Raw genomic sequence first — 26580 nt, 5'->3', positions numbered from 1 at the left:
GCTGGTTTGATGTCTCTACCTCATTCGTCACTCTTTCTTTTACGTCATCACAGAAATGTAAATTATTTATTCACTTCTCTTCTGCAAGGCTTTTTTCTGTTTACGGCCACCAATCAGACCACTTAGCATCTGACATCACATATCGGAAGCATGTTCTGGTTTCTCTAAGGTTACCATGACAACAGAATAAGCATACTTTTATTGTCTGTATAGCAAGGCGTAAAATTGCCATGACCTGGCCTGCATGCTTATTTGTGTCCACTCTTGACGTGTGAGCGCTTGTTTAGGAGATATGAGGAGTCCATGGCACATTCCTGTGGGTCTGATGCTTTTTACTGCCTTCTCTCTTCGGAGGCGTGCTGACTGGTGGCTCTGCGTTTGCTGTGCAGTTACAATCAAGTGCCTGTCGAATGTAGTTTCCCCTCCTTAGAGCAAAATGACACTCTTTGCCGTCCACTAGAGGGAGGCCTTGTATTTTGATACTGTCTGAGCTGTGCGGGCGGACACCATTCACTCCGAGTAACTTGTGATTGGCTGTAGAGATGTGCTTGGATCTTATATTGTGACCTTTGACTGTGAATCTCTGAAGGTTTTTAACGCCTTGCTGTTTGAGTTATTGTTCAGAAGATAGAGAGCAGAGCCATTCATACAGTGCAATTTCTTTTTTGTTGTTGTTGTAACATTTTTCTAAAACAACTAAGAAAATAGATTATTTTTCTTTCTTTTTTTTGTCTATGTAGTTTAAGTGTTTTATGAACTAAATGTCATGTTTAATTATGAATGTCTAAAATAACATGCGTTTGACATTGGGATTACAAACCCCCCAAAATTAAGAGAAAATCGCCCGTACTTTCTGTAGTAGGGCTATCTAGCATAATGCATTGAGCAATCTGCTTTAAAAAAAAAAAAGAAAGAAATGCTAATAACTTGAGCTTTTTTATTCCTAATTTTTTGCATGACATGTTATGTGGAGAAGCATAACCCTCCATGTTTCCTTCCCAAAGTCCTTTTTGTGTGTTAACCGTTTCTAACAAATTCTTTATCTATCTGGATCAGTTTAGAGCATCGCATTTAGACTCATTTTAAAAGGGCTGAATGAATAAAAGAAGTTTTAATGTTCACACCTATGAAAAGAAAAAACATTGAATGAGGCGTCAAGTTCTGTCTGATGGTTTCAGGCTGGACAGGCATCTGAAAAAATGGGGTTGGATTTGTATGCAGTTATGAACGCAGTGAGTTCTGTTAATGGCATTACAGTAAGATCTTTACTTTTAGACCTGCATCCCAATTTGCATACATTACATCCAAAACAGATGGTGAGGATTAGAATTAGTGCCTCCCAAGTATATATTTTTTGCAGAATCTGTAAGGTGTTCAGCATTTTTTTTTGTTTTTTTACAAAATGAGAGATAAAGAGCTGCAAAACTGATATTTAAGTATATTCCACTACACAAAATCATGAAAGTGAAATTACACAAATTATTCTGTTCAAAAATTTACACTCCCTTTGTTTATTAGATTGTTTGTCTCATCGATCAACTGTGATGTGTATACTTGAATCTCTTATGTAATATATATATATATATATATATATATTTTTTTTTTTTTACAAATTCTGCAAGGTTACATAAACTGCTTATGAATTAAATGGTCAATTTCATGATGTCCAAGTACTGTCGTACAGTGTACTTTCCCATCATCAGTAAAGTGTACATACTTTAGTTTAAGTGTGCACTAGAAGTATGTAAATTGGGATGCCGCTAATGATTTAGTTATTCTTAATTTTAAAATGAAGTGAGATTACATGACGAGCCATGACCCAAGAGAATGAAGGAACGCTAGTAGAGGAGCAAACAGATCTTTTGTAGAATCCAGTCCATGTGTTTGTAGTTTGTCTATTGCTTTCTGTCTGGTCGTGGACTGTATAAGAACCGCTGTTGTGTGGATGTTGTCTGGCCAGGGTGGCATCATTAACTGCGGAGCAGATAGTGTTGATAAGACCCCGCTCTGCCAGCAAAGTCTGTGTGCTGGAAAATTGCACACGCTGTGGAAAGAGAGGATGACGGCTGGTCATCACAGTGGCATCAGAGGCCTTCAACACAGATATGTCCTGCTGTGCAGGATGATGTGATGGGAGGCCCCAGTATTGTAATGCACAGGAACAGTGTGTGTGTGTGTGTGTTTGAATAGACGTGATAAGAGTTAAGCATTATTAGCAGCAGATTTGCACTTTCGTTTCTGTTTTTAATTTGCTTTAAAAGAGACATACCTGAGAAATACCTACTGTTCTTTGTCAGAGCATCATGATGAGATGAGCAAATGAACTCCAATACAGAATGTCCTTTTTTTTCCCCCATCCAATGATTGAGAAATTCAGACATCCTGCTAAATTCTTCTTTTGTGGAAAACACATGATGAGAAGAGAAAAAAGTATTGAGTGTCTGTAATACCTGTTTGCAGCAGAATTTCATAAATGTTTGCATCTGTAATACTGGAGAAATGAATCTTGTTCCTTTAAGACCAGAACTTATGAGTAGTGAATCTATGAGATGGATATTGAGTGGTACAGATGAACTAGAAGTTTCTGTACATTTTAAAGATATCGTTACAGAAAAGAATTCCATTTATTCAGGGGTGTGATGACTTTGATTAAACCTTTTTTCTTTTTAAACACTTGTATAATCTATGTTCTCCTCCAAAAATACATAAAACACGAAGAATTGAGCGCTTGAGTGTAAGACTAAAGAGACCTGCACATCCCAGCTAGTCCAAAGTAGCAGAAGCAAGCTGAATGGACTTTAATGGTGGTATATGTGCTGTTTGTACTGGTACGTAGCTGTGTGTTAGTCACACTATGTGCAGCTCTACTCTAATGTGTTGCAGCTACTGACTGTTTACATCTGTGTAAATATTCTCATCTGTTCATGTGTGTGCAATGGTCAATAAACAGAAGCCTGTGCTTTAGATTAAATAATCTTGTATGGCTGTTTTAATCTCCTGTACTATATTCACAAGATTATAACTGGAACACTACTGGAACTCTTTTCACAGGATTTGACATCAAGCAGCTGTTTGGAAGCTGTGTAAATGAAATATGTCTGATACAACAGGGTTAATAGCTCCTAGATAAAAGGCCCTTCTAAGTTATTTGCTTCTAACGCATTAAATAGCAACAAGCACCATGACAGTGCCTTTCTAAACACGTTTGCCCTTAAGCACTGTGAAAATATCTCGATCCATGTGATCATTGTGTACAAAAGGTTGAATTTGAGGTAATTTGATCTAACGTTTCATATATATTTTTAAAAATGTTGCCAATTTATGTAGTTTATGAGAATCCCTGTCACGTACAAACTACAGTTAAATGTTTGGGGTTGGTAAGATTTAAACAAATAATTCTTAACCTCACCAAGTTTGCATTTATTTGATAAAAAATACAATTTAAAACTTTGTTTAATTATTAATAAATAATACTTAATATTTAATATTAATAATTAATATTTATTTAATAATTAATATGAATGATTTTCAGTTTTTTTTTTTTCCAGGTACCACTTGGCTTCTCTAGCTGACTTTATATTCACTGTAAAGATATTTTCTTAACTCAAAACATCCACATACAAAACTTTTTGTTGGATAAATATTAAATACAATATTTTAATTGTCATGGATTTTGGGACTAGAAAATTATTCCCTCGAATAGAGGCAGAGACTAGGTGTCTAGATGATTTATCTATTTCTTGTCTTGAGTAGCCTTTTGTGTAATTATGTACTTGACTCTGAATGTATCTCAGTGTGGTTTTATTGTTTATTTAAAAAAAAAATTTTTTTTTTACTCAACAGCTATTATAAAACTTTACTTGTTTGGGAGATACAGTTAACAAAAAATGTATGCAACTGAACTTCTGACTCAATCTACTGTGATATAGCCTTTGTGACAACTAGCCCGTCTTCCTATGAATGATTACGAAACAAAATATTATTATGTGGCAGAAAGGAATTGTTTGGCTCAGTCACAGGTGCCAGGACATAAATAAGCATAGATGTGCTGCTGCTGCCAGGCACTTCATAGCTTCTGTTGTCCATGTCATTGATGTCTTTAACCGTTTGGAGGCACTCCAGGAACTGATGACAAGCTGGAGGTTGTTTAAAGGTGATTATATCTGTGCACTCTCTAGTGCTCTATTAATTCCACAACACTGTATATATCACAAATGTCACACAGTGTTCAGTTGGGGCTTAAGGTCTTACACTGACGGACGGACCCATACTACCCCCCCCCCCCCCCCCAAAAAAAAACCTTTCAGTCGTCAGTTCTTAGTGTAAAGAACATTATAAAAATCTAAAGAACCCTTTTCCTTGTTATAGAACCTTTTGTGGAATTGAAAGTTTTCATGGATGTTAAAGATTCTTCATGGAACCATCCATGCCAATAAGGCACTTTTAGTGTACAGTAGAAAACTGGATCATCTCTGAAAGCTATGAAATCTTCTTAGTGGTCTGTGTTTTCTCTTTTCAGTAAGCGTGTAGGGAATGTGTTCTACTAGACTAAAGCATCTGAAATGACGCATTAGTCGTTGTTAAAAAATCTGAGCTATATCATGTGAAAGACTATAAACGTGTTCATATTTATTCTGAATGAATCGCTAAACATATCAAATTATTATTTATCACAACTCGCTTAAATATCTACTTTCTCTGTAGACTTTTATACACACTTGGTTAAGCACAAAGAGTGAATTCCAGTCTGATGTCATTGTTGCTATGAACTCAAAGTATTTGGATGGTATCCTGTTTTTTTTTTTTCACTCCCCCTTGTGGATGTTTTTAAGCCCAGTGATCCAGCAGACGAAGAGGAGAACTTCTCTCATCATCGCTGCAGACAGCTGTGACTCACACTGCTCAGTGCTTACTGGTAAGTGAGATGTAGGGATTATGGAAGATGGATGCATATATCTTGTTCTGTGGAATTCTTTAATAGAAATAAATGTATTTATTAGTGATATAAGCGATCGTATGAAATGTATAAGACTACATTCCCATGTATATTCCAAAGTTTTTTTTCTCCTGAAATATGTAACTGGTTGACTTAACAAACTTTAAATTGTGGTGTTTTAAAGGTGTTTATGGTTTACACAAAATCTATGATTTTTATTAATTTTTTTGGTATGTAATTGAGTTTAGGGGTACAAGGGACAACTTACTTGTATCCAAACAAATGCTGAAATTAAGCATTGTCCTTAATTAATCTATGCTCTCAAATCTCTGAGGTTATTTTCCTGAGCCACACCTATAGAATTTTACTGGATTATACTGTAAAGACATTATTGAATTTGGGAAATGATGATACATTTAATGCAGTTTGTACCATGTGAAGTGTTTTGAGAGTCAGGAATGATATTGGAATTATTATTGGCATCAAATTCCATTAGGAATTAATACAAAGTGACAAGATCCTCCTGAATAGACAAAAAAAAAAAAAAACTGTTTACAAATTTTGTTCAGAATTTCAGGTTATCCAGCAAGAGATCATTTTATCCTTAAAGGATTCTTATTTTTTTACAATCTCATGGGATATTTTAAGCCTTGTTCTAAATTCTGATTGAAGTAACTGACTTCTAAACCAACTTAAGACTTATAAACTAAATAAAAACTGTGGTTATGGTTTAACCATGCTATGTTTTTAACTATAACTGACTTCAGCGTTTAATTTAAAGATTTTTTTGCCATCTGACTCGCATTCTGTGTATCTTATCCACTGCATACACATTACACCTCTGTTCATGTGGCTTTTTTACCTGAAAGCATCAGAAGTAAAGTGCCTTTTCAGAATGTTTGTGTCAGTAGAAATCATCCTGCCATATAAGGGCAACGATTTTCTGGATCCCACACACTGTATAATCAGTTAGGGAAACACTTCAGCTGAGCAGTCTCAGTCTCAACACATCTGCTGAAATCAACCAGGTGGCGTGTATATGTCTAAAACAACATCTGCTTTGGAGGTCCTAATTAGGAAATGTGGAGCTCTGGAGACTGTGCAACCTCATTCTGTCCACTGGGGGCGCCACAGCTCTCCTGTCCTCCACAGCTCTCACTTATCTCCCGTTATGACTGCTGACAGACTTAAAGGGGTCATATGATGCTTTTTAAAAGATCATTATTTTGTGTATTTGGTGTAACAGAATATGTTGACATGCTTTAATGTTCAAAAAACACATTATTTTTCAAATACTGTACATTATTGTAACACACACACACACACACACGATGCGCAAAACTCCGCATTTGAACAGTCAATAGCAAATACTTAAACTAATAACAACGCAGTAGCTGATTCAGAAGCGCCAGATTGTCATAGCAAAGTCAGAATTACCTCCTCTCCTAGGTTCACGAAACGGTCGTCCATAAAATGCATTGCTGTTCTGTTGTAAGTAAGCTTAAAGATTCCTAAATGCATCTACTTTCGGAAGGCCAAATAAAGTGCTTTTGCTTTCGCCTAGAAACACACAGCGTCTCCCTGACATGGGGATGAGAAATGTTCCAGTGATCTTTAATAAGTTCTTGGTCAATGAGATGGAAAACACTGGTATGCTGACCTTCACATCACTGACTGCACACATGTTGTCATGCTCCCTAACTGTGCGCTCTGGACGGTCATCAGATGAGTCACTAGACTATGAATAGTATTGTGATAAATTATCTGGATTTATTATTGTAACTGAGAGGCTTTTAAGAAACATTCCTGGAAAATCTGAAAGCGGCGCTGCCTATTTTGGTAACTTTTAATTCCTAATGGAATAGATTTAATAAATACCTGAACCCTTACTTGGACAGTGTTACTTCACTGTTAAGATGAAATGCACAAGATCTCTGGCGAGAAAGAAACTTAAGTGTTTACATGTTTAGAAGAACTGGTCCATTCACTTTTATGAGCCAGAAGGGGCTGTTGTTTCCCAAACTGCCCCCCTTGTTACCTCACTTTCGCCAATGAATGCATCATAGTTGGTGCTTCAGTCCAGATGACCAAAAGTCTACTACAAATGTTTCCCATTACATCAACACTGACCCATTCTTAGAACGCTTACTCTAATGTTGACTAGTATCTTCCTCATCCACTTCAGCATCCTCTTCACATGTTGGTCTTCAGCTGTCATCTGTTCTCTAGCGGGGTTTAGATAAGAGATGAGAGGGGGTTGTTTTAGTGCATGATGCCAGGTTGCTATTTCAGGCCTCCCGCGAGGCAGGACTTTAGTAAAGGACAGATGGATCTGTTTCCATTGTCCACAGTGGCTCAACAACACTGACCACCAATGAGTCATTTCTTCAACATTTCATCCAGACACACAAAAACACATTTTCTCTACACCATCATACACATTCTAAAATATAAAGTGGTTCTAAAAACTATTTGAATACTTGCGTCACGTTTAAAAATGCCTGGATGTAATAAAATATGAAACCAAGTGGCATCTACAAATGATGATAGTCACTTTTCTTAGGACTAGTGGAAGTATAAAGACTGTTATGAGTGCAAGTGGTAAAAATACACACTAATTTGGTGTGGATAATGTGTCCATGAAGTCTTGCAGTGTTGACCTTCCAGCTGAGATGTTTGTGGATGAGTTCAGACTGCTTCAGTCCTTTCATGGAAATCATTTGTTCCTGTAGCCTTTACTCAACTCTGCAAACTGAATTGTCTGAACTGTCATCATTACTATGTTTTTGTATAATGTCATACATATTCGTAAGTAACTACTACAGGAATCTTGGCTGGGTCCAAATGAAGCATATTTTTCTTTATACATGACAATCTGCAACCTGAAAACTGAAATGAGTTGAGAAATGAGAACAGAGCTCAGTTTTATTACAAACGTGGTCAGATATGAGTATCAGAGGCATCTGAGGTCAGTTACACTTGTGTGTGTGAGATAGTGTCCTCTTAAAACCCTTGACACGCAGCATTTGAGAAGCAATGAATCTTTTAATGTCCACTTTTCCCTGAATCCCTATTCAACTGTTGTTTAAACAGACACAAGCCAAACGCAATACAAAGTTTATTTCACAATATAAGCACTGATAAACAAAGTAGTTCTGGGTGAACTCATAAAGTCTGAGTACCGCAATGGCCCTTTACTAATCCATTTCAGAACAAGCACAACACCTCAGGCCTCTCTGATCCACCAGATCCAATGAAAGGCTGTGAAAATCCCTTTATTCTGCTCTCTGGTGTCATAAGCAAGGAATTCAGATGAATTCAGTTCTCTTTCTCTGACTCCCTCCCCTTCACTTATCTTTTGAAGCATAGCCTAACATGGAGAGGACAGCTGATGCTTTGGTTGGGATTGCTGGGTTTAGGTTTGGGAGGCCAGGCCATGGGTGTGGTGGGCGACTGGGGGCAGGGTGTAGGTTTTAAGGGGCAGCTGGGGTCGTATATATGACACATAACTCAAAGAGAAGAGTGGAGTTCCCCTGTAACTCTTTGTCTGTTTGGTTCTCTCCATCCATCCTTGCATTTCTTTCATTTCCTCAAGGCTATCCTGTGTTTCCCCGAAAGCAGATATGAGTTTCTACAGGCACTCAGGTAAAGATGCAGTGGGATGTACAGTCATGAAAAGCTTTTGGTGGATCGGCCCATGGATTCTCCTCATGTGCATCCATCGGCACTTCTTTTGCTGGATATGGTTATAGCTGAACTACTATTTAAAAGTTTGGGTTCAGTTTTTTTTCCAGCATTGATAAGAAATGTTTCTTGAGCAGTGAAAGTGTGATTTTTTAAAGGATCATGTGACACTGAAGAATGAGGATGAAAATTCAGCTTTGCCATCACAGGAATAAATAACATTTTAAAATATATTAAAATAGAAAACAATTATAAATTGTAGTTTTATTTCACAGTATTACTGTTTTTATTGTATTTTGATCAAATAAATGCAGATTCGGTGAGTATAAGATACTTTCAAAAACATTTAAAATTACCCCAAACTTTTGAATGGTAGTGTATATGTTGTCTTGTGATTTGTCTATGACAATGGTGGCATTGGTTTAGCATTTTTGGAAGGGATTCCAGTAAAGTTTGTTTTATATGTCCAGTATAGATTAATATTCATCTTATTTGAAGGCCTGTGCAATATCAGTATCAGATAATACTAGCCTGATATAACCCAATATATCACAGACAGGCCAATATTTCTTTATTGGTGTAATTGTATTGGTGAGCTCAGGTAGCAGCTGTGTACTTCTGTATAACTGAATGTGGTCTTAATCTAGACCACTTTAGTCTAAGTCAAGATAGCGCTCAAGCTAATTCACCGATTCTCCACAATCAGAGAGTCTTTTCTTATGACTTATTTGGACTACATTTGTTAGTGTTCATATATGGGTGCATCAATCAGTGTTTGCTTTAATGTGGACATGCTCTCTTTGGTTACTGTTCATCTCCCGATGACCTTTCGAGCAGCATTTGCTCTTTGCTTTGGGACAAAGTGGTCCATTTGAAAACACTGACGAAGCTAGCTAAAAATGAACAGCTGATGGACGGCATCCCAAAAGGCTTAAGGATTGAACATACTGCTCAGGTCACAAAGATATTTCAGTTCACAGAAGGCACAACACTAATACTTGTATAGCCTACATCTAAAGTCAGAGGAGAGAATTCAGGAAATGGACATTACTAAATCGACTTACTGAGTCTAGACATTTTTTCCACAAATCCAGTTGTGTTGGAAGTTTCACTCTGATTATCTTCTCTCTGACAATGTTTTGTTCTATATTAGGATATATTATAAAGTTTTAGTTTAGTGGAATCGCTAATATAAGTCATCATTTTTTAGCAATGTTGGATTAAAATGTTAGAAATACAAACAGGCCTTTCTCTTGATGCTGTAATGAATATGTTTTCAGAAACACCTCTTATGGCCTAATGTTGTTTTGAATAATACTAAATAATGGATCCTAATGTAGAACGAGCACTGACTATGGTGCCCATCCATGTCTATCAGATAAATACGGTCAACTCAGTGGGGAAAATTTGACGTTTAGTCGTCTTTCCACATTGTGGTTCTGACCCGTTTCATTTCAAGAATCATGTTGTCGTTTTGATTAAATAAGTAGAATTTAATGAATGTAACCATGACAACGGCTATATTTACTCAAGGGCTAACAATAGGATGTTGACAGAGACAAACCCCACTGGGAAGAATGAGCGTGTTCTCTAAAAATACAGCTCCACTTATCCATGGCCAGAAAATGCAGCTCTGGCACTATCAGAGATGAAGTGTTAGTGGCCACATCTGTGGGGTGATTTGGCCTCTGTCTTTTCAAGCAGACTTTTCTAAGTTGTTTGGCATGCGGTTGCTAGGCTGTTTGCAACAGATGAAGAGGTGCAAACAAAACATTTATCATCTCAACAATATCTTGCAACCCACGGGACACTGGTTTAAGCAAATATCAATGCAAGTCAGAACTGGCTATACGTGCTGAACTATACTAAGTGCAACACTTTTTATGATCTATATAAAAGAGCAGCTGTCCAAGTGGACTCTTCATTATTTCAAGAGTATTTAGAAAGCATCATAATCTGTAATCGAAACAGGAAATTCCCGAGGTTCATTTAAAAGCCTTTAAGAGTCCCTCCCAGACAAAGCAGTTCCTTTAGCCTACGCGGGTTCTTGTTATTGCCTTATACTGGCCCCTTGTGGTGATTTGATGTATTATAATAATCGATTACTCACAAAAGCATTAGACGCACTGAATAGAGAGAGACTCGTGCAGTCTCTACTTGATTCTTACTGTAGAACAAAATGATAAATGTTAAAGTGCTCCGATATTCTTAGATATTTTAGTACAGGTCAGTTAATAATCTGAATAAAGTAGGTGTGGAATGGAGTGGGAGAGACCACACATTTAATCTAGTCAGTTTTATGTCACATAAAAGGAGTTATCATCGGCTCGCACAGTTGCATTATAGCATCGTCCACATTTGTAAGTCACTTTGGATAAAAGCCTCTGCTAAATGTAAATGTAAATAAAGTATAAAATCTCACAACTGCATAATATCTCACAATTGCATATTATACGTTCTGTAAGCTCACAATACATATATACAAACACATAATTTATATCTAGCTTAATGCACAAATAAATACCTAGCGTTAGCATTTGTACTTCACCGGCAGTGTTGCCAAATTGGGCTACTTTAACACTGTTGCCGCAGGTTGTTTTTCATGTCCACGGGTTGAAGCGATATTTAGCCCCTGGAATGCGAATTTTACCAGGGGAAGCCTGCCAAAAACGTGTATTTTACGTGTATTTTACCCCCCGGAACACGAGTTTTGAGTAGCAATTGGGCGGGTTTTGTTGTGAAAGCCTGGCAACCCTGTGATCCCCTTCAGGTTCCGTAGTGCTGCAAATCCCATACACACAAGGAAAACTCGCACCGACACAACAGTATCCAACTGTTTTTTTTTGTGTGTGGAATTCCTCGCAAGATTAACACATTGAATCAACAGGTTTTCTTTTATTAGTTTATTTTTTCAGTTTCCAAATAAAAAAGTAGTGATATGCACAAAAAAAAAAATATATATATATTTTTTAAAGTGTTAATGTTAAAATCCTGGCAATATTTTTACATTGCACCTTCAGAAAATAAACGTTCTTAAAGCACACTTCTCACACTCAGCAGTTTAATTGATCTACTAACAATGTCCAACACTATACATCACAAAATACACATCTGAATATAATTATATGAAATATATGCAGGTCATAATAGCAATGGACTGAATTAGACCCATACAGCATTTTTTTTTTTCTGGCCAAAATATATATTTAAACATTTGCTAAATATATGTGATAAAACAGTGAGGCATGATTTAAAAATGTTAATTTTTTAATTTATTGTAATATTGTTATTTTTTTTACATTGTTGCTTATTTTTTTATTCAAATATGTTATGTTCACACCCTTTGTAGAAAAAAAACCTGTGATGTATGTGAATGTATTTTCTTGGATAAGTATATGGAGGGCAAAATAAATATATGTTTTTATATTTTAAAAACATATTTATTTTCCCCTCCATATATTAAAAATCTGCCAATAATATATTTGTACAAAAACATATTATGTAAATATAATTTAACATATTTTAGCAAATATATATTTTTTGGTGAATTTAAAATTTTATTTTTTTTTCTGTTTATTTTTTGCTGAGTGGGAATGAATGTTTATTTAACCTCCATACTGTTCAAAATATCTTACCTCTTATCCTTCGGTTTTGTTTGTGGAACCATTGATACTATCGTCTTAATTTGACAATTCTAATCTGTTTTAATTATTTAAAAATTCATGTTACATGCTATAAACTAATGGTTTGGCAGTCAGTTTTATACTTTGCCCTTGTTTTGTCCTTGCAGGCCCCCGCAGCTATCTGAGCTCCACCATGACCGAGCGTTTCGACTGCTTCTACTGCAGAGACAACCTGCAGGGCAAGAAGTATGCCAAGAAAGATGACAAGCCTGTGTGCGTGCGCTGCTTCGACAAGCTCTGCGCCAACACTTGCGCTGAGTGTCGCAAGCCTATAGGTGCTGATGCAAAGGTGGGCGTTGACTGAAATAAGTCCTTTTAAAGAGTATTTTATATTGTGCAGCGCTCACAGTGCTCTCTATCCAGGAGGTGACCCATAAGAACCGCCACTGGCACGAGGGCTGCTTCCGCTGTGCCAAGTGCTACAAGCCGCTGGCCAATGAGTCTTTCGCTGCCAAGGACGACGGCAAGATCATGTGTGGGAAGTGTGGAGACCGTGACGGATCATCTCGCTGCCAGGGCTGCTACAAAGTGATTACGCCAGGTGTGTGTACAGGTGTCACAGCACAAACACCTTTTTTCGACACAAAATATCTCATGCTGTGTTGTAATTGACAGCAAAGTTTTTGTGTTTCTCTGTAGGATCTAAGAATGTGGAGTACAAGCATAAAGTCTGGCATGAAGAGTGTTTCATCTGCTTTGAGTGCAAGCAGCCAATCCGCAGCCAGAGCTTCCTGACCAAGGGTGACGATATGTACTGCACTGCCTGCCATGAGAAGAAGTTTGCCAAGCACTGTGCCCGCTGCAAAGAGGTCAGTTAACAGTATACCGAAGGACTGTACTGTCGAAAGACTTCATATAGATGGAACAGAAACGCAACCTGAACTCGATGTTTGCAGTTATTAAAGTGCAGTATAAAGGTCAGGCATAATGTACAGTCAGATTAATTTTGAAGCACTATTATATGGGTATTTAGCAAACAAATGACATCGAATTTTGGCCTCGGTAAGATTTGAATGTTTTTGAAATGTCTCTTATGCTCATCAAGGCTGCATTTATTTGATCAAAAATACAGGAAAAAATATTGTTAAATGTTTTTTAAGCTGAATGCTTTTCAGCATCATTACTCCAGTCTTCAAGTGTCACATGATCCTTCAGAAATCATTCTAATATGCTGATTTGCTAAAAGAAACATTTCATGAAACAATTTTATCAATGTTGAAAACTTGTGCTTCATATTTTTATGGAAACCTTAATTTTTTTTTCAGGATTCCTTGATGAATAGACGGTTCAAAAGAACATTTATGTAAAATCTTTTGTAAAATTAAAAAATCTTTTGATCAGTGTAATGCATAAAAAACATCTGACTGACCACAAACTTTTGAAAAGTAGTGCGCACTGAAAACTTGGTGTAGGATTTAATTTGAAACAATTTTCACTCCGATATTAGTAGTAAATTTCACAAATGTTTACAAAGAAACAGCAAGCAACATGTTAAATTAAAGTAGTCTTGTCAAATATACTTATTAACTTTTAATTTACAACTTTGAAAAATATTTTTTAGTGTACATGGATCTCTATGTTGCTTTGTAGTAACTGAAGTCATTGCGGAGTTAACTGTTGCTCGTCTTGTGTCGGTTGAATGAACGACTCTTGAAACAAATTAGAAGACCAGAACTATCTCTTCCTATCAGGCATGTTTTAAAGCCTCTGTACTTTTGTCTAATCTGTCCTAATAATCAGGCCATTAGCAGTGGTGGAATCACCTATCAGGACCAGCCCTGGCACTCCGAGTGCTTTGTGTGTAACACATGCAAGAAACCTCTGGCTGGAGCTCGTTTCACGGCCCATGAAGATCAGTTCTACTGTGTGAACTGCTATAAGGCTGATGTGGCCAAGAAGTGCTCTGGATGTCAAAATCCCATTACAGGTATAATCTGTGCCAGTATTAAATGATCATTCTTTTTTCCTACAATTGCAGAACACTTCTAATTACACACCTTTAAAGGAATAAAAAGCATAGCAAATAATTGCATTTATAATAATAAAAAACATCCATATTTAACCGTTGTCTTCTGTGTCCCAGGCTTTGGCAGAGGGACCAACGTGGTGAACTACGAGGACAAAACCTGGCATGAATACTGCTTTAATTGCAAAAAATGCTCCCTCTCCATGGCCCACAAGCGCTTTGTCATCAACGGAAATGACATCTACTGCTCTGACTGTGCCAAAAAGCTGTGAGGGCCTGATACGGCTGATTAATGAGCAATTAAGATAGAAATGATGAAATAGTTAGCGAAGCTTTGAGTGCTCAAGTAAAGAGAAACCAGTGAGGGAGTTTGCATTGATAAAACACTGGAAGATTGAGTTCTTGGAACAGATGAGTGCTATATGAAGGGCTTTTCTTATGCAAAACATGTTACTGCAATCATAAATGCAATCGCTGGATTTACAAACCTAACCATGCATTTTAAGCTTCAGCTGTTGCAAAGCTATGGTGAAACTGTGTGATGTTACAATAGGAATACAACATGCATTGCAAAATGCATTTTTTCAGTAAACTCATTTTGCTTCATGGAAACAAAAATGGCTTGTTTGATTAGTTTCTAGATAATTCCTTTAAAATGTTGCTATTATGCATGTCGTTGTGTTAAAAAAGACAAAAAGCCCCCCAAAAAATGAATGAATGGATTCAAACCATTGTGCATGAAACAATAAATGACTCTAAACATTTATTTTATCTTCCAAAACTTTATTTTAACAATTTATATTTTCCCAGTACACTTTAGATATATTTACAAATATAGTTTGTGGTCAGGGCTATTTCTGCTCTAACAAAAGCAGATCCTATTCATGACCCTGGTCGAGTAGAGTGATTGTCATGGCCGAGGTAAGCTCACGTGACACGTTAAGGTATTAATATATGAAAATAAAACCCATTCTGCATCTAAGGCACCATCCTATTCTACCCCTGTACTGAGTACTTGACATTAAAGAAGAGTTTTAGTTCTGATGTATGAAGCGCAAAGGGCTCTAAAGGTCCCGTTAGTGGAAACAACATCTGCACTGGACTAAATTCGTCTGAAAGTGGCTATGCTAGTGTATTACGAAAGCAAACGCAACTAACACATACAAACCTCAGTGATTGGGTCTGCATCAGCTACACCAGTGGTTCCCAACCCTGGTCCTGGAGGCACCCCAACACTGCACATTTTGCATGTCTCCTTTCTCTGACACACCAGTTTCAGGTCTTGGAGCAGGGCTGTCTAAACTCGGTCCCGGAGGGCCGGTGTCCTGCAGAGTTTAGCTCCAACCCTAATTAAACACACCTGAACCAGCTAATCAAGCTCTTACTAGGCATAGAAACTTCCAGTCAGGTGTGTTGAGGCAAGTTGGAGCTAAACTCTGCAGGACACCGGCCCTCCAGGACCGAGTTTGGACAGCCCTGTCTTGGAGTCTCTACTAATGAGCTGATGATCTGAATCAGGTGTGTTTGATTAAGGAGACATGCAAAACATGCAGTGTTGGGGTGCCTCGAGCACCAGGGTTGGGAACCACTGAGCTACACCACAACCTGAAGCAATTTTGGAAATGCAAAGTATTATGAGTATAAAAGGCCAAAACCGAGGAAATCGCAATGATCTCAAACCCATGTACAGAAGACTCATGCCAAGTGCCGGTCACTTCTAACCTCCGCAAACAACTTTCCACTGGAGACTTAAGAGCCAAGTCAAAAAGCAATCTGGAAAGTGACTATTATACAACAAAACGATAAAAATCACAGAAAGCGGTTGCATATAAAATAACAGAAGAATATTAAATACATATTGAGGGATCTACAGTATTCCTAAACGCGGATGGAATTATACAAATAAGGAAATTTACTTCCCGGTTAACCACAAACTTAACTGTTTCTGGCATTTGACTGGTAAAACTACTCTGCAAATAATATTTCAAAGAAAACAACATTTTACACAACTTCAGTACACAAAGCCATCTGAACTCTTCAAGCATATGGAGACCAATCATTCATTACAACATTCTGGACATTTAAATCAATAGCCAAATGCTCGAATGACAAATCCTCACCATTAGTGCATAAATCATTTGAACTTCCCCTGAATCCTCTAGCTGCAAATTTAAATTGCATTTCTCAACCTCAGTGAGAGGCAACATGCTCAATGGATCCCTGTTCAACCTCAAAGCAGCTTCATAATCAAAAAGCCCTTTTGACTTCGCTTATACTCTCAGTCCACTTTCTTTTTCCCAACTCACATCACTTCACACTCTGTTCAAAAAAGATAAATGTGCATTGGTGCTGTGTGCAGTTAGTTACATCTGGCCTGTTTCATCTTACAGTACAGTGTTGTACCACACTATACAGCACACTAACCTGCTGCCTAGTTCTTATTCCCAACCACAAGTACAGCCAGACAGCCTAATACTGATTTACATAATACTTAGAAGAGTTTTTAATATATATACACTTGTGCATTTTCAAAGAGAGGACTACATTTAGTGTGGTTATTTAGGCCATGAATGGATGTGAGAACTAACAGTAACTGTATATACACAAAAAAACTGATAGTACAGTATAACCCTGAGGGGACTTTGGGAATTGGAGAACATTAAATCATTCAAGTTTAGCCACTGGAACACATTTCTTCAAACTCCAGGGAACAGAAACATGTGGAAAGTGTGCAAGTAAGACTTACAGTAATTCTCTGTGTTATATTATGCAATATAGTAGCAGATAGATTCATGCAGACATATTGAGGGTCACTTAAATTAGATATTTGATAACTAGTCATATTTATGTACAGGTAGAACAGGACATCAACAATATAGGTATTTACTACAAAACAGGAATGAACGACATAAAAACCTCATTAAACCAAAGCAACAAGTGTTATTTCAGTCTGCATTGAGCTCCATCATCCTTCAATCTCAAGAGCTCAAGGCAGTATGAACATGTTTGCACTCAATTTTAATTAGAATTAGTCTGGTAAACGGTTTTAATGAAACATTTTGAGTGAGATTTGCTATCTGCAAGTGTTACACAGTAGGAATGCTTTAGTTGTTGCACAGGGACATAGTGTTAAACACTACAGTGGTGATGTTTATGCCTTTGGAGAGGAGAAACAGAAGCTTAGAGGAAAATATCCCGAGGTCACATTAGAACTGGAGAGTTGCCGCACTAGCAGCCCGTCTAACCTCATGTTTCAACGACAGGTTCCCATTTGGGTCACATTGCTGAGCTGTCAGCTGAAGATATGTGAGAGTTTCCTTTTTCAAAACGCTTTACACCGACTCAACCAACCAGATTATTCAACAAAATGCTTAAGTTGAAGCTATAATGAATTTGTATGTGCCACGTGAACACCTGCACTGGAATTTAGTAAAAAAGTGCACGTGGTAACCGTCAAAAGACAGCAGCCGTTTAAATGTGAAGAAGCCACATGAATAAATAAGTTGTCTCCACATTTAAAAGATGAAAACAACAAAAAAAAACTAAACAAAAAATGCAAGAAATATATGAAAAAACAAATCCTGATGTCAATATTAGAAAGATGTAGAGCCGAAGCAAGCACACTGAAGGAATCTATCATTTTCCCTGAATCATTTCTTTAGCTTGTTACTTCCAACTTGTCTTTATTTTCTCTTGCTTTATCCATCTATTATCTGCAGAGGCTGTGCGGCACTGTGCGCTTTCCCTGGCTGTCCAGACGAGTCTGAGCGCTGACACTGAGGCTCAGCTGGATGTGACTCATGGAGTGCATTAATCAGCAGGCCTTAAAACACAGACCTCCGCATTCACATCTCTGAAAGAACAAGAGAAGCATGAGGTCAATTCTGTGAGTTCAAATCAATATAAACAATACCATTTAGTAGACTTAATAGAATGAAAAGCCCTTACCGGACAGAGCTTCAATAGGCTGGGCTGGATGAATGGAGCTGGTTTTCTCTTCAAAGGCCACTCTAGGCCCCTCATCATCCATCAGGGGTTTGCTCTTCGCATGAACACCCAGATCGATCAGCTCCTCAAAGCTCCAGGGTCCTCCTTTACCATTCAACCCTGGCACCATGTTCACTTTAGAGTCCTCGTTCACAAACTCCGAGCCCTCCATCAGACAGGATTTGGGAGGGGGGCTGCTGGAGATTAAAGCACAAATGTAAATGTGTTTTATGAACCACTAGTGTAACCCAGATGAAACTAGAGTAAATAAGGTAATTTTTGTACCTGTCCATTGAGGGATCCTCTGTGCCGGGTCCATTGCTGTTCTCTTTATTGTCCACATCTGTTTGTGTGTTCATACTATCAACTGGCCCCTCTTGCTCGCTGACTGGCTCCTCCACAGGTAAGTGATGCTTCTGAGAGTCTGATGGCTCTGTCTTCATGGCATTCTGCTCTGACTCGACAGCCTGATTCTCTAAATTTTAATGAGACAGATTAATTATTCAGTCATACATTAGGGATACACAGTAAATTGAAATAAAATTGTGATGTCTTAGTGTGATTATCAAACTGCACAGGCTGTGATCTAATTATAGGTTCAGAGTGAAGTGCAGCACTGTTCATTTACACACAAGCAGCTCATGTTCTAGTGTTTTTAACGCCTTCAATGCTGCTTTATTCCCTACATGCACTGTGCCACTCATTTCACCAGATTTGTCACGAGAAGCATTTATAAATTGGTTCAGCAAAACAGAAGCTTTAAGGGCTCCCTGCAGTTTTCTGCTGAAACAACAGCTCAATGGCTTAACAATTTTAATAATAATTGATTTTTCTGTTTTAACAGCACAACAGTATTACAATAGTAATATTTCTTATTTTGTTTAATACTTTTATTTAATAATAACCACAATAAAAAATATAATTATTTTATAGCCATATTGAATGGGTCAGGACACACACAAAAAAAAGTTTTTCCAGTATTGTGCAGCTATATGTTACATATAGTGATAGATTATCTCATCAATATTTTGAGATTTTGGCATTGCCTGCCCTTTCAAATTTGCTTAGTAAATTATTTGTAAATACTGTGTAAAACAGGTGTTCAGTTTCATTTCAGCAATTCTCCTATAACTTGTCACTTGCTTTTCAGTGAAGCATCAGTCATCTGCTACATAGAAACTCACTGTTGTTGCGAACAAAGTAATATTCTGCCATTTCTGGCATAAAGATACGGACCCTTATTTTCACAGTATATTTGGTCCTCAGCCTCCTCTCCATTTTCATCAGGAATGTCCCTCTCATCATTACTCTGAGACAACACACAGACACAACGTAAGTAACTGCCTGGGAGTGGAAATGACGCGTAACAAGCAGATACATCATGCCTTAATTCTATATAATAAAAGACGTGCTATAAAATTAAAGCTTGCCTTAAAATCGATTTGGTCTGTTTTTCTGGACAGCACAACAGTATTACAATAGTAATATTTCTTATTTTGTTTAATACTTTTATTTAATAATAACCACAATAAAAAATATAATTATTTTATAGCCATATTGAATGGGTCAGGACACACACAAAAAAAAGTTTTTCCAGTATTGTGCAGCTATATGTTACATATAGTGATAGATTATCTCATCAATATTTTGAGATTTTGGCATTGCCTGCCCTTTCAAATTTGCTTAGTAAATTATTTGTAAATACTGTGTAAAACAGGTGTTCAGTTTCATTTCAGCAATTCTCCTATAACTTGTCACTTGCTTTTCAGTGAAGCATCAGTCATCTGCTACATAGAAACTCACTGTTGTTGCGAACAAAGTAATATTCTGCCATTTCTGGCATAAAGATACGGACCCTTATTTTCACAGTATATTTGGTCCTCAGCCTCCTCTCCATTTTCATCAGGAATGTCCCTCTCATCATTACTCTGAGACAACACACAGACACAACGTAAGTAACTGCCTGGGAGTGGAAATGACGCGTAACAAGCAGATACATCATGCCTTAATTCTATATAATAAAAGACGTGCTATAAAATTAAAGCTTGCCTTAAAATCGATTTGGTCTGTTTTTCTGGTTCTCTTCATAATTTCTTCAATTCTCTGCAGATGGAGACAGAACACTGAAGCAAATTGTATGATTCTTTAAACTACAGCTGCTACCTTCAATGCAAATTGTATAAATGTCAGTGTCATGTGAAGGCGTTCACCTTCTTTCTCTCAATGCGCTCCTGTTGGTTCTGTTGCATAATGCGTTCTCTCTCTTGACGCTGCCTCTCTGCCTCCTCTTGGGCCTTTGCTTCAGCCTCCTCGCGCTGCCATTGAATGAGCAAGGAGTCAATTATTTAAACAGAGTAGCTCTATCAGGGTTTCTGTGCAAGTGCATTGTCAACTCACCTCTTTCTCTAGCTCAGTCTGTCTTTGCTGCTCCTCTAGCTCCATTCGCTGTCTCTCCTCCTCTGCTATACGAGCCTGCACCTCCTCTTCTCTCTTCCTCTCCTCCGCAAGCCTCTTCTCCTCCTCTGCACACCTCAAGCGCTCCTCCTCCGCCAGCCGCTTCTCCTCCTCTTTCCTCAGCCTGTCGAGACATACCTCAGGGCCTTTGGCACTTCAAAAGTAGTTTTAGCACAACAAGCTGAGGATAACTTCAGCTTTAATGACTGCATAACAAACCTGCTCTTACTAACAAGGACAACATGAATATGACTACAAACTAATGCCAGTGTTTTCGTTCTGATTTTAAAGGAGTAATTGTAGGTTTAAGATAGGTGCATATTAAATAATTTGCCTAGTATATTCAGAAGTAGTTAAAGCAGAAAGACTTAGTATCGTGAATGCACAGTGAAGTGTCAAAGCAGGTTCCTGATGCTGAAGCTAATCAAATGAACACACTTCTCCTCTTCTTCTTTCTGTATGCGGAGTTGCTCTTCTTTCTCTTTCTGCTCGCGTGCCAGACGCCGGTTCTCCGCCAGGATCTTGGAAGCCTCTGCAGCGGAGTTAGTTCCTGCGATTCCTGCTTTGGAACTGGATTCTGAAAACACACATATACATGATGCATATTAATATTATCTTTGCCATTATTTATAGTTAATTAATTACTTTCTTCTATAGTATTATACAATAAAATGCATTGAAAGACAGGGAAGTGTCTTTCACCAAGTAAAAGCATAATAGATTTATGTTTTCAGCAGAGGGCACTGCGTCTCAAGGATAAACCTGAATGGCACCGTTTACAAACTCCGTAACCCCAGCAGCATCTGACCTTGTTAGACGATATCTAAAGACAGTTCATTACACAAGCGGTGCTGGTTTGCTGCTGTAATAGATCAAAGGCTTTGTTTTGGCCAGACACTTGGCAAGGCAGGAAGCAGTAAAAAGCTGATTCATTTTCAAAGATTATTTCCTATTAAATATTAGAGGAAAGAAATGACCTGCTTCATCATCATGACAGCAGCACTTGGCAGAGAATCTTATATGTGCTGAAAGGAACATCAAGTAGAGTTTGAAATGCAGTACTGTACTGAAATCCGTCATGCTTCATGTTCTAAAAGAATTTCTGATAAACTTCACACTTTAAATTTATCATTTAAATTTTTCCCCTTGATCCTGAGAGAAATGTCAATGTCAGTTAGAATTGAAAATCTACCTGCCACAGACACTGTAATAGAGTGCAACAGTTGGGTTCTGGAAGTATAAAAACGTTGTTCATTTTCTTCATAGGGGAATACATTTTTAACAGTAACTTAACGTGAGCTATGATGTTGTTAATCAACGGAACAGGCTTTCATTAAAGCTGTCAAACCACATTATTTCAACCTAGTTTTAAAAAAATAATTCTGTTTAACAGTGAAATTCCTGGTGGGAAAACTACATTACCCATGATTCTGCAAAGAAATATCCACCAATCATAGAACAGAAATAAGCAAATCATGCTAAAAGAACTCAGTAGTGCCTGCCCATTCCTATTAAGCACTGGGAATGACTTCCTACACTCTCAAACTACTTAAATATTTGTGTAAATTAATAATCTATTGACTATAGAAATGTACACAACTTTCTAAGATGCCCAGGTATTACCATCAATAATTAGTTTTTTTGAGTTCACGCACCCTCTTTGGTCTTGGGTGCGGGTGCCGGGCTGGGCGTGCTGGTTTCTGGAGACTGTGGGGTGACAGGCATCATGGGAGACATATCGTTTGGCTTGGAGTCCCTCTTGCGAAGGGTGGGCGGGCCGGTGGGGGTGAGAGCAGGTTTCTGGATGGGTGGAGGTTTGGATGTGGCAGAGGGCTGAGGGGATGGAGGCCGCTGTTTCGAACCACTGGGGGAAGGAGTGCGGAAATGTGGACTCTGCCTGAAGGACACAAACATAGAAAAGAAGTTAAAAAGATGGGCTTATACACAATCATACTATAGACAATGGGATATGCAATTTGTGCAGCAGATTGTAAAGGTTTAAAATCAAACTATCAGTTTAGAGTGAAACCACTGCAGGCTAAACCTAATCTCACAGGTCTTACTTGGCTGCTCCAGGTGAGGGCACTCTTGTAGTGGTGTTAGCAGCGGGAGAAGGAGACGGGGATCGATGACGACTAGAGGGCGAGGCAGGGCGTTTTCCTACTGGTGACGTGAAGCGTTTCTCCTTCTCAGCTTTCTGCTTTTACAAATACAAAAAAAAAACACTATGAACCAATGACCAAAACCCTAACTTTAAAGATTTAAATTAGATTCTGAATCCCAAATTTTCAATGTTGTCTCAGATTTTTGGATCAAACAGAAGAGCCTCACATTTAAAAGGCACTTTGATCGCTATGTAGTGATCAATCACTGTTCAGCATAATCAAAGCATAGTGTATATATCACACCACTGCAGCTGGGATTTTACTGCTGTCATCAATCTGAAAAAGACTTTTACTGGAAACCCTCCCCACATGATCACAACAAAACAGCTAGCAGAGAGTACACCATGTTTTCATCTCTAACTCTAGGCATCTCTCCAAATGACCATCAAGTAGATCAGATATAGAGAGCTGTAAGGTCAAGCAACTAGTGAAGCTAGAGTACAGTATGACCATCAGAAGGAAACATGTCAGTTTCAATTTACATTCCTCCAGTGGATAAACAGTGCAAGCTCTCCTTTGCGTTCTCTTTGGGACACACACTCAAGCTCGGTTAGCGTTCATTATATGTAGGGCAGCGCTACAAATTAAACGTGTGTCTGAATGAATCACTGAAGTGGGCATTTCTAAATCTGATTATTTCTAGATCGGATTATGTTAAAAGTAAAGTCTGAGATTCTGTCAAGTTAAATCAAGTCAAGCCACCTTTATTCATATAGTGCTTTATACAAGTCTGTGCAAGTTAAGAGCTTGAATGCCGCTAAAAACTCTGACGTTCATCATAGCTGTTTGGGGTCTGAGTAGCACACTGTAGTACAGACATTTATAATAATTACAATGATATAATAATTTATTATAATAACAAACATTTCCAATTTCAAATAAATGCTGTGCTTTCAAAAAAATATCTCAAGGTTTCCAAAAAATATTAAGCAGCACAATTGTTTTCAACATTGATAATAAATGTTTGTCGAGCACCAAATCAGCACACAAGAATGATTTCTGATGCTGAAGACTGGGGTAATGGCTACTGTAAGTTCAGCTTTGTCATCACAGAAATAAATTACATCCAAAGATGCATTAAAACAGAAAACAATATTTTTACTTCATTTTATCAAATAAATGCAGCCTTGTTAAGCTTAAAGGGGTCATATGATGCGATTTCAATTTTTCCTTTCTCCTCGTTTGTAATGGGTTTTATTGTTTTTGTCTTGTCGCGCCGGGACACGGCATCACAGTATGGTAAGGGGCGTAACATTTCCCTCACACGCTTGAGGTATTCGGCCAGTCACAACGCACTGGATAGCTGGCCAATCAGCGTATACCTCGCTTTTCAGACCGATGAACTTTGTAAAAATCGACGCGTTTCAGAAAAGCGGGGCATAGAGGAGAAACAATAATGTACATTATGTGGAAAATATGTTTTTTTTTTTAACCTTAAACCGCATAAACACATTGCATTACACCAAATACACAACATAACATTTAGCAACATCATATGACCCCTTTAAGAGATTTCTTTCAAAAAATACTTGTAAAAATTTTACCAGCCCCAAACTTTTGAACGGTACTGTAGTTTAACTATACCATGTTTTGCTAAGCTAACATCATAATGCTCAAACAAACAATACACAGTACATGCTAATATTGGGTGAAATAAGATTTAATAATTTGAATAAGACTGGACTATTTTTCAGTACTGAATGAAAAATTCTACTCAATGCAAGTGCTTCTAGCTACACACTTGATTTCCTGTGTTGTTGAAATGTGTCTGAATGCCATCATTCTATGGTTTGTATTCCGACTTTGATCATAGGGAATCAGTAGTTTGAAATTAACAGTTCGGCACTTAGTCAAAAAGTGACTGATGTAACCCAGTTCCCTGTCTCTCCAGCACACGCTGCTGCTGGCGCGGTCTTAAGCCTGGATCAGATAGTGTTATTCAGAACGAACAGCTCACTGATTAACGTCAGGGATAAATCCAAGCTGTTTTGCAAAGCAAACCATATTATATGGACATACAAATGTCTGAATGAGTATGCATTGTTTTAAGGCATTTCAACAAAGGAAGACACAGATAATACACAGGTACTGTAGTTCCGTTAAGCTTATCCTGGTAATAAGATTGCAGATGTTCTGGAAATTAAATTAAATACATATACCAAGCAGCTCTACTATAGGTGTTCCTTACATGTGAAAACAAAACCCAGCACACATCGTTTTTTGGGTAAAATTCCTGAAAACTCTAGTAAAAATCTACTTAAATTTTTTTTTTTTGCATTAAGTATACTACTGTTCAAAAGTTTGGGGTCATTAAAAAACAAATGAATGAATAATCCATTCAGCAAGGATTAGTGGTTCAACGGATCACAAAACTCATGGTTCAGCAATAACATAGAAAACAGTGCATGAGTACTGAATCGAGTTCTCTTTCACCGCTTTTTGCACTGGAATGGTTTAAAATCACTTGAGTGTGTAAGCATGTACAAATTATAAAGTTTCACTCTATTATGATTACATTTTGCAATTAATCCGCGGATCACATGCATGCCTAACCATGGTGCCTGGTCCGTACGGATCAACTACGATCCGTTCAACCCCTAGCAAGGATGCATTAAATTGATCAAAAGTGACGTTTACAATGCAACAAAAGAATTCTATTTCAAATAAATTAACTTTCTATTCATCAACCCCTAAAAAATGTATCAGTGTTTCCACAGAAATATTAAAAATTTTAATCATTGATAATAATAATAATAAAATGTTTCTTGAGCACCAAATCAGCACATTAGAATGATTTCTGAAGGATCATGTGACACCGAAGACCGGAATTTTTTTTTTAATTTCAAAGTGGAAGTTCACATGCAGCATCTGCTCACCTGCATCATACTGGAAATGCCATCTGCAGACACAGAAGTAGGTGGGCCTTTTTTTCGATCGCTGCTGCGACTGCGTAGGGGTCCATGGGCCGGGGGCTGCATGGGGCTGGCAGATGCTGAACGAGGACACAGGTGAGACTCTGGTAAAGGACACAGTCAGTGGTGCACAGCCAGGGACAGCAGGGAAGGGACGTCACAAGCAGCCGAGTTGGTGAGCAAAGCAAAGGTAGAGAAAGAGACAGAAATAGGGAGATATAAAGAGGAAGGGAGAAGGGGAAAGGGATGATAAAAGCACAAAACATTGGTGTATGTTAGATCAGTCATACGGGTTGATGGGGAACTGTTGCTGATAGCAATGATGGCCTCAGGTAGATTGGGTTTGATGGGTGGGTTGGTAGGTGTGAGACAGAGAGACAGACAGCATCCTGGATAGACGACACATACTGGTCACCAATACGCTGAAGCACACCTTTATTGGCACCAAGCAAGCACCTTAGCATGTAGTTTTAGTTAGATTAACAATATCACTAATTAAAGAACATTCACTCAATCATTCCACCCTTATATCCAAAACAGGGACATCAAACAGCATAAAATGTACTCCATGCCAACTCAAACTGCCTTTCCACTATTTCTGACATTTGCATACGATTGTTGCATTTCATTGCATTTAGTGAAAGTCATACAGAACTTTCAAATTGGTGGTGAAGCAGCCGTTACCCTCCACTTACACACAAATGAATGAATAATGAATGCATGAATATATCCACACACACACACACACACACACACACACACACACACACACACACACACACACACACACACA

At 37.9% G+C, this 26580-nt stretch overlaps 2 protein-coding genes across 16 annotated transcripts in view; one reads left to right on the top strand and one right to left on the bottom strand.

The window, feature by feature from the left end:
- The first annotated feature begins 4750 nt into the window (after nucleotides 1-4750).
- Nucleotides 4751-15035, top strand: LOC107661379 (four and a half LIM domains protein 1-like). 2 transcript variants are annotated; one of them, XM_016450920.1, is made up of 6 exons: nucleotides 4751-4915; nucleotides 12411-12592; nucleotides 12667-12844; nucleotides 12943-13112; nucleotides 14044-14230; nucleotides 14387-15035. In XM_016450920.1, exons 1-6 carry the CDS (start codon nucleotides 4765-4767, stop codon nucleotides 14539-14541), a joined length of 1023 nt encoding a protein of 340 aa, XP_016306406.1. In that variant the 5' UTR covers nucleotides 4751-4764; the 3' UTR covers nucleotides 14542-15035. The 2 variants fall into 2 exon arrangements, with proteins under 2 accessions (XP_016306406.1, XP_016306407.1); XM_016450921.1 differs by lacking the exon at nucleotides 4751-4915 and adding an exon at nucleotides 8382-8581.
- A 762-nt stretch (nucleotides 15036-15797) lies between these two features.
- The window catches only part of LOC107661376 (MAP7 domain-containing protein 2-like), a 38719-nt gene continuing 27936 nt past the window's right edge, over nucleotides 15798-26580 (bottom strand). For 8 of the 14 annotated variants that reach the window (XM_016450903.1, XM_016450909.1, XM_016450912.1 and 5 more), the window contains 11 exons: nucleotides 25752-25891; nucleotides 22774-22910; nucleotides 22366-22607; nucleotides 21149-21287; nucleotides 20654-20834; nucleotides 20467-20571; nucleotides 20306-20359; nucleotides 20112-20184; nucleotides 18542-18731; nucleotides 18218-18453; nucleotides 15798-18122 (listed from right to left, as the gene is read on the bottom strand). In XM_016450903.1, coding sequence (XP_016306389.1) covers nucleotides 18115-18122; nucleotides 18218-18453; nucleotides 18542-18731; nucleotides 20112-20184; nucleotides 20306-20359; nucleotides 20467-20571; nucleotides 20654-20834; nucleotides 21149-21287; nucleotides 22366-22607; nucleotides 22774-22910; nucleotides 25752-25891 — 1505 coding nt within the window. In that variant the 3' untranslated portion in view covers nucleotides 15798-18114. The remainder of the gene's footprint in view (nucleotides 18123-18217; nucleotides 18454-18541; nucleotides 18732-20111; nucleotides 20185-20305; nucleotides 20360-20466; nucleotides 20572-20653; nucleotides 20835-21148; nucleotides 21288-22365; nucleotides 22608-22773; nucleotides 22911-25751; nucleotides 25892-26580) is intronic. The other 6 variants (XM_016450906.1, XM_016450910.1, XM_016450918.1 and 3 more) reach the window with 3 other exon arrangements.

Source organism: Sinocyclocheilus anshuiensis, unplaced genomic scaffold (genome assembly GCF_001515605.1).
Source record: "Sinocyclocheilus anshuiensis isolate Anshui unplaced genomic scaffold, SAMN03320099.WGS_v1.1 scaffold635, whole genome shotgun sequence".
Taxonomy (NCBI): domain Eukaryota; kingdom Metazoa; phylum Chordata; class Actinopteri; order Cypriniformes; family Cyprinidae; genus Sinocyclocheilus; species Sinocyclocheilus anshuiensis.
The sequence above is the reverse complement of the archived record's forward strand: the minus strand, read 5'-3'. Positions and strand labels throughout refer to the sequence as shown.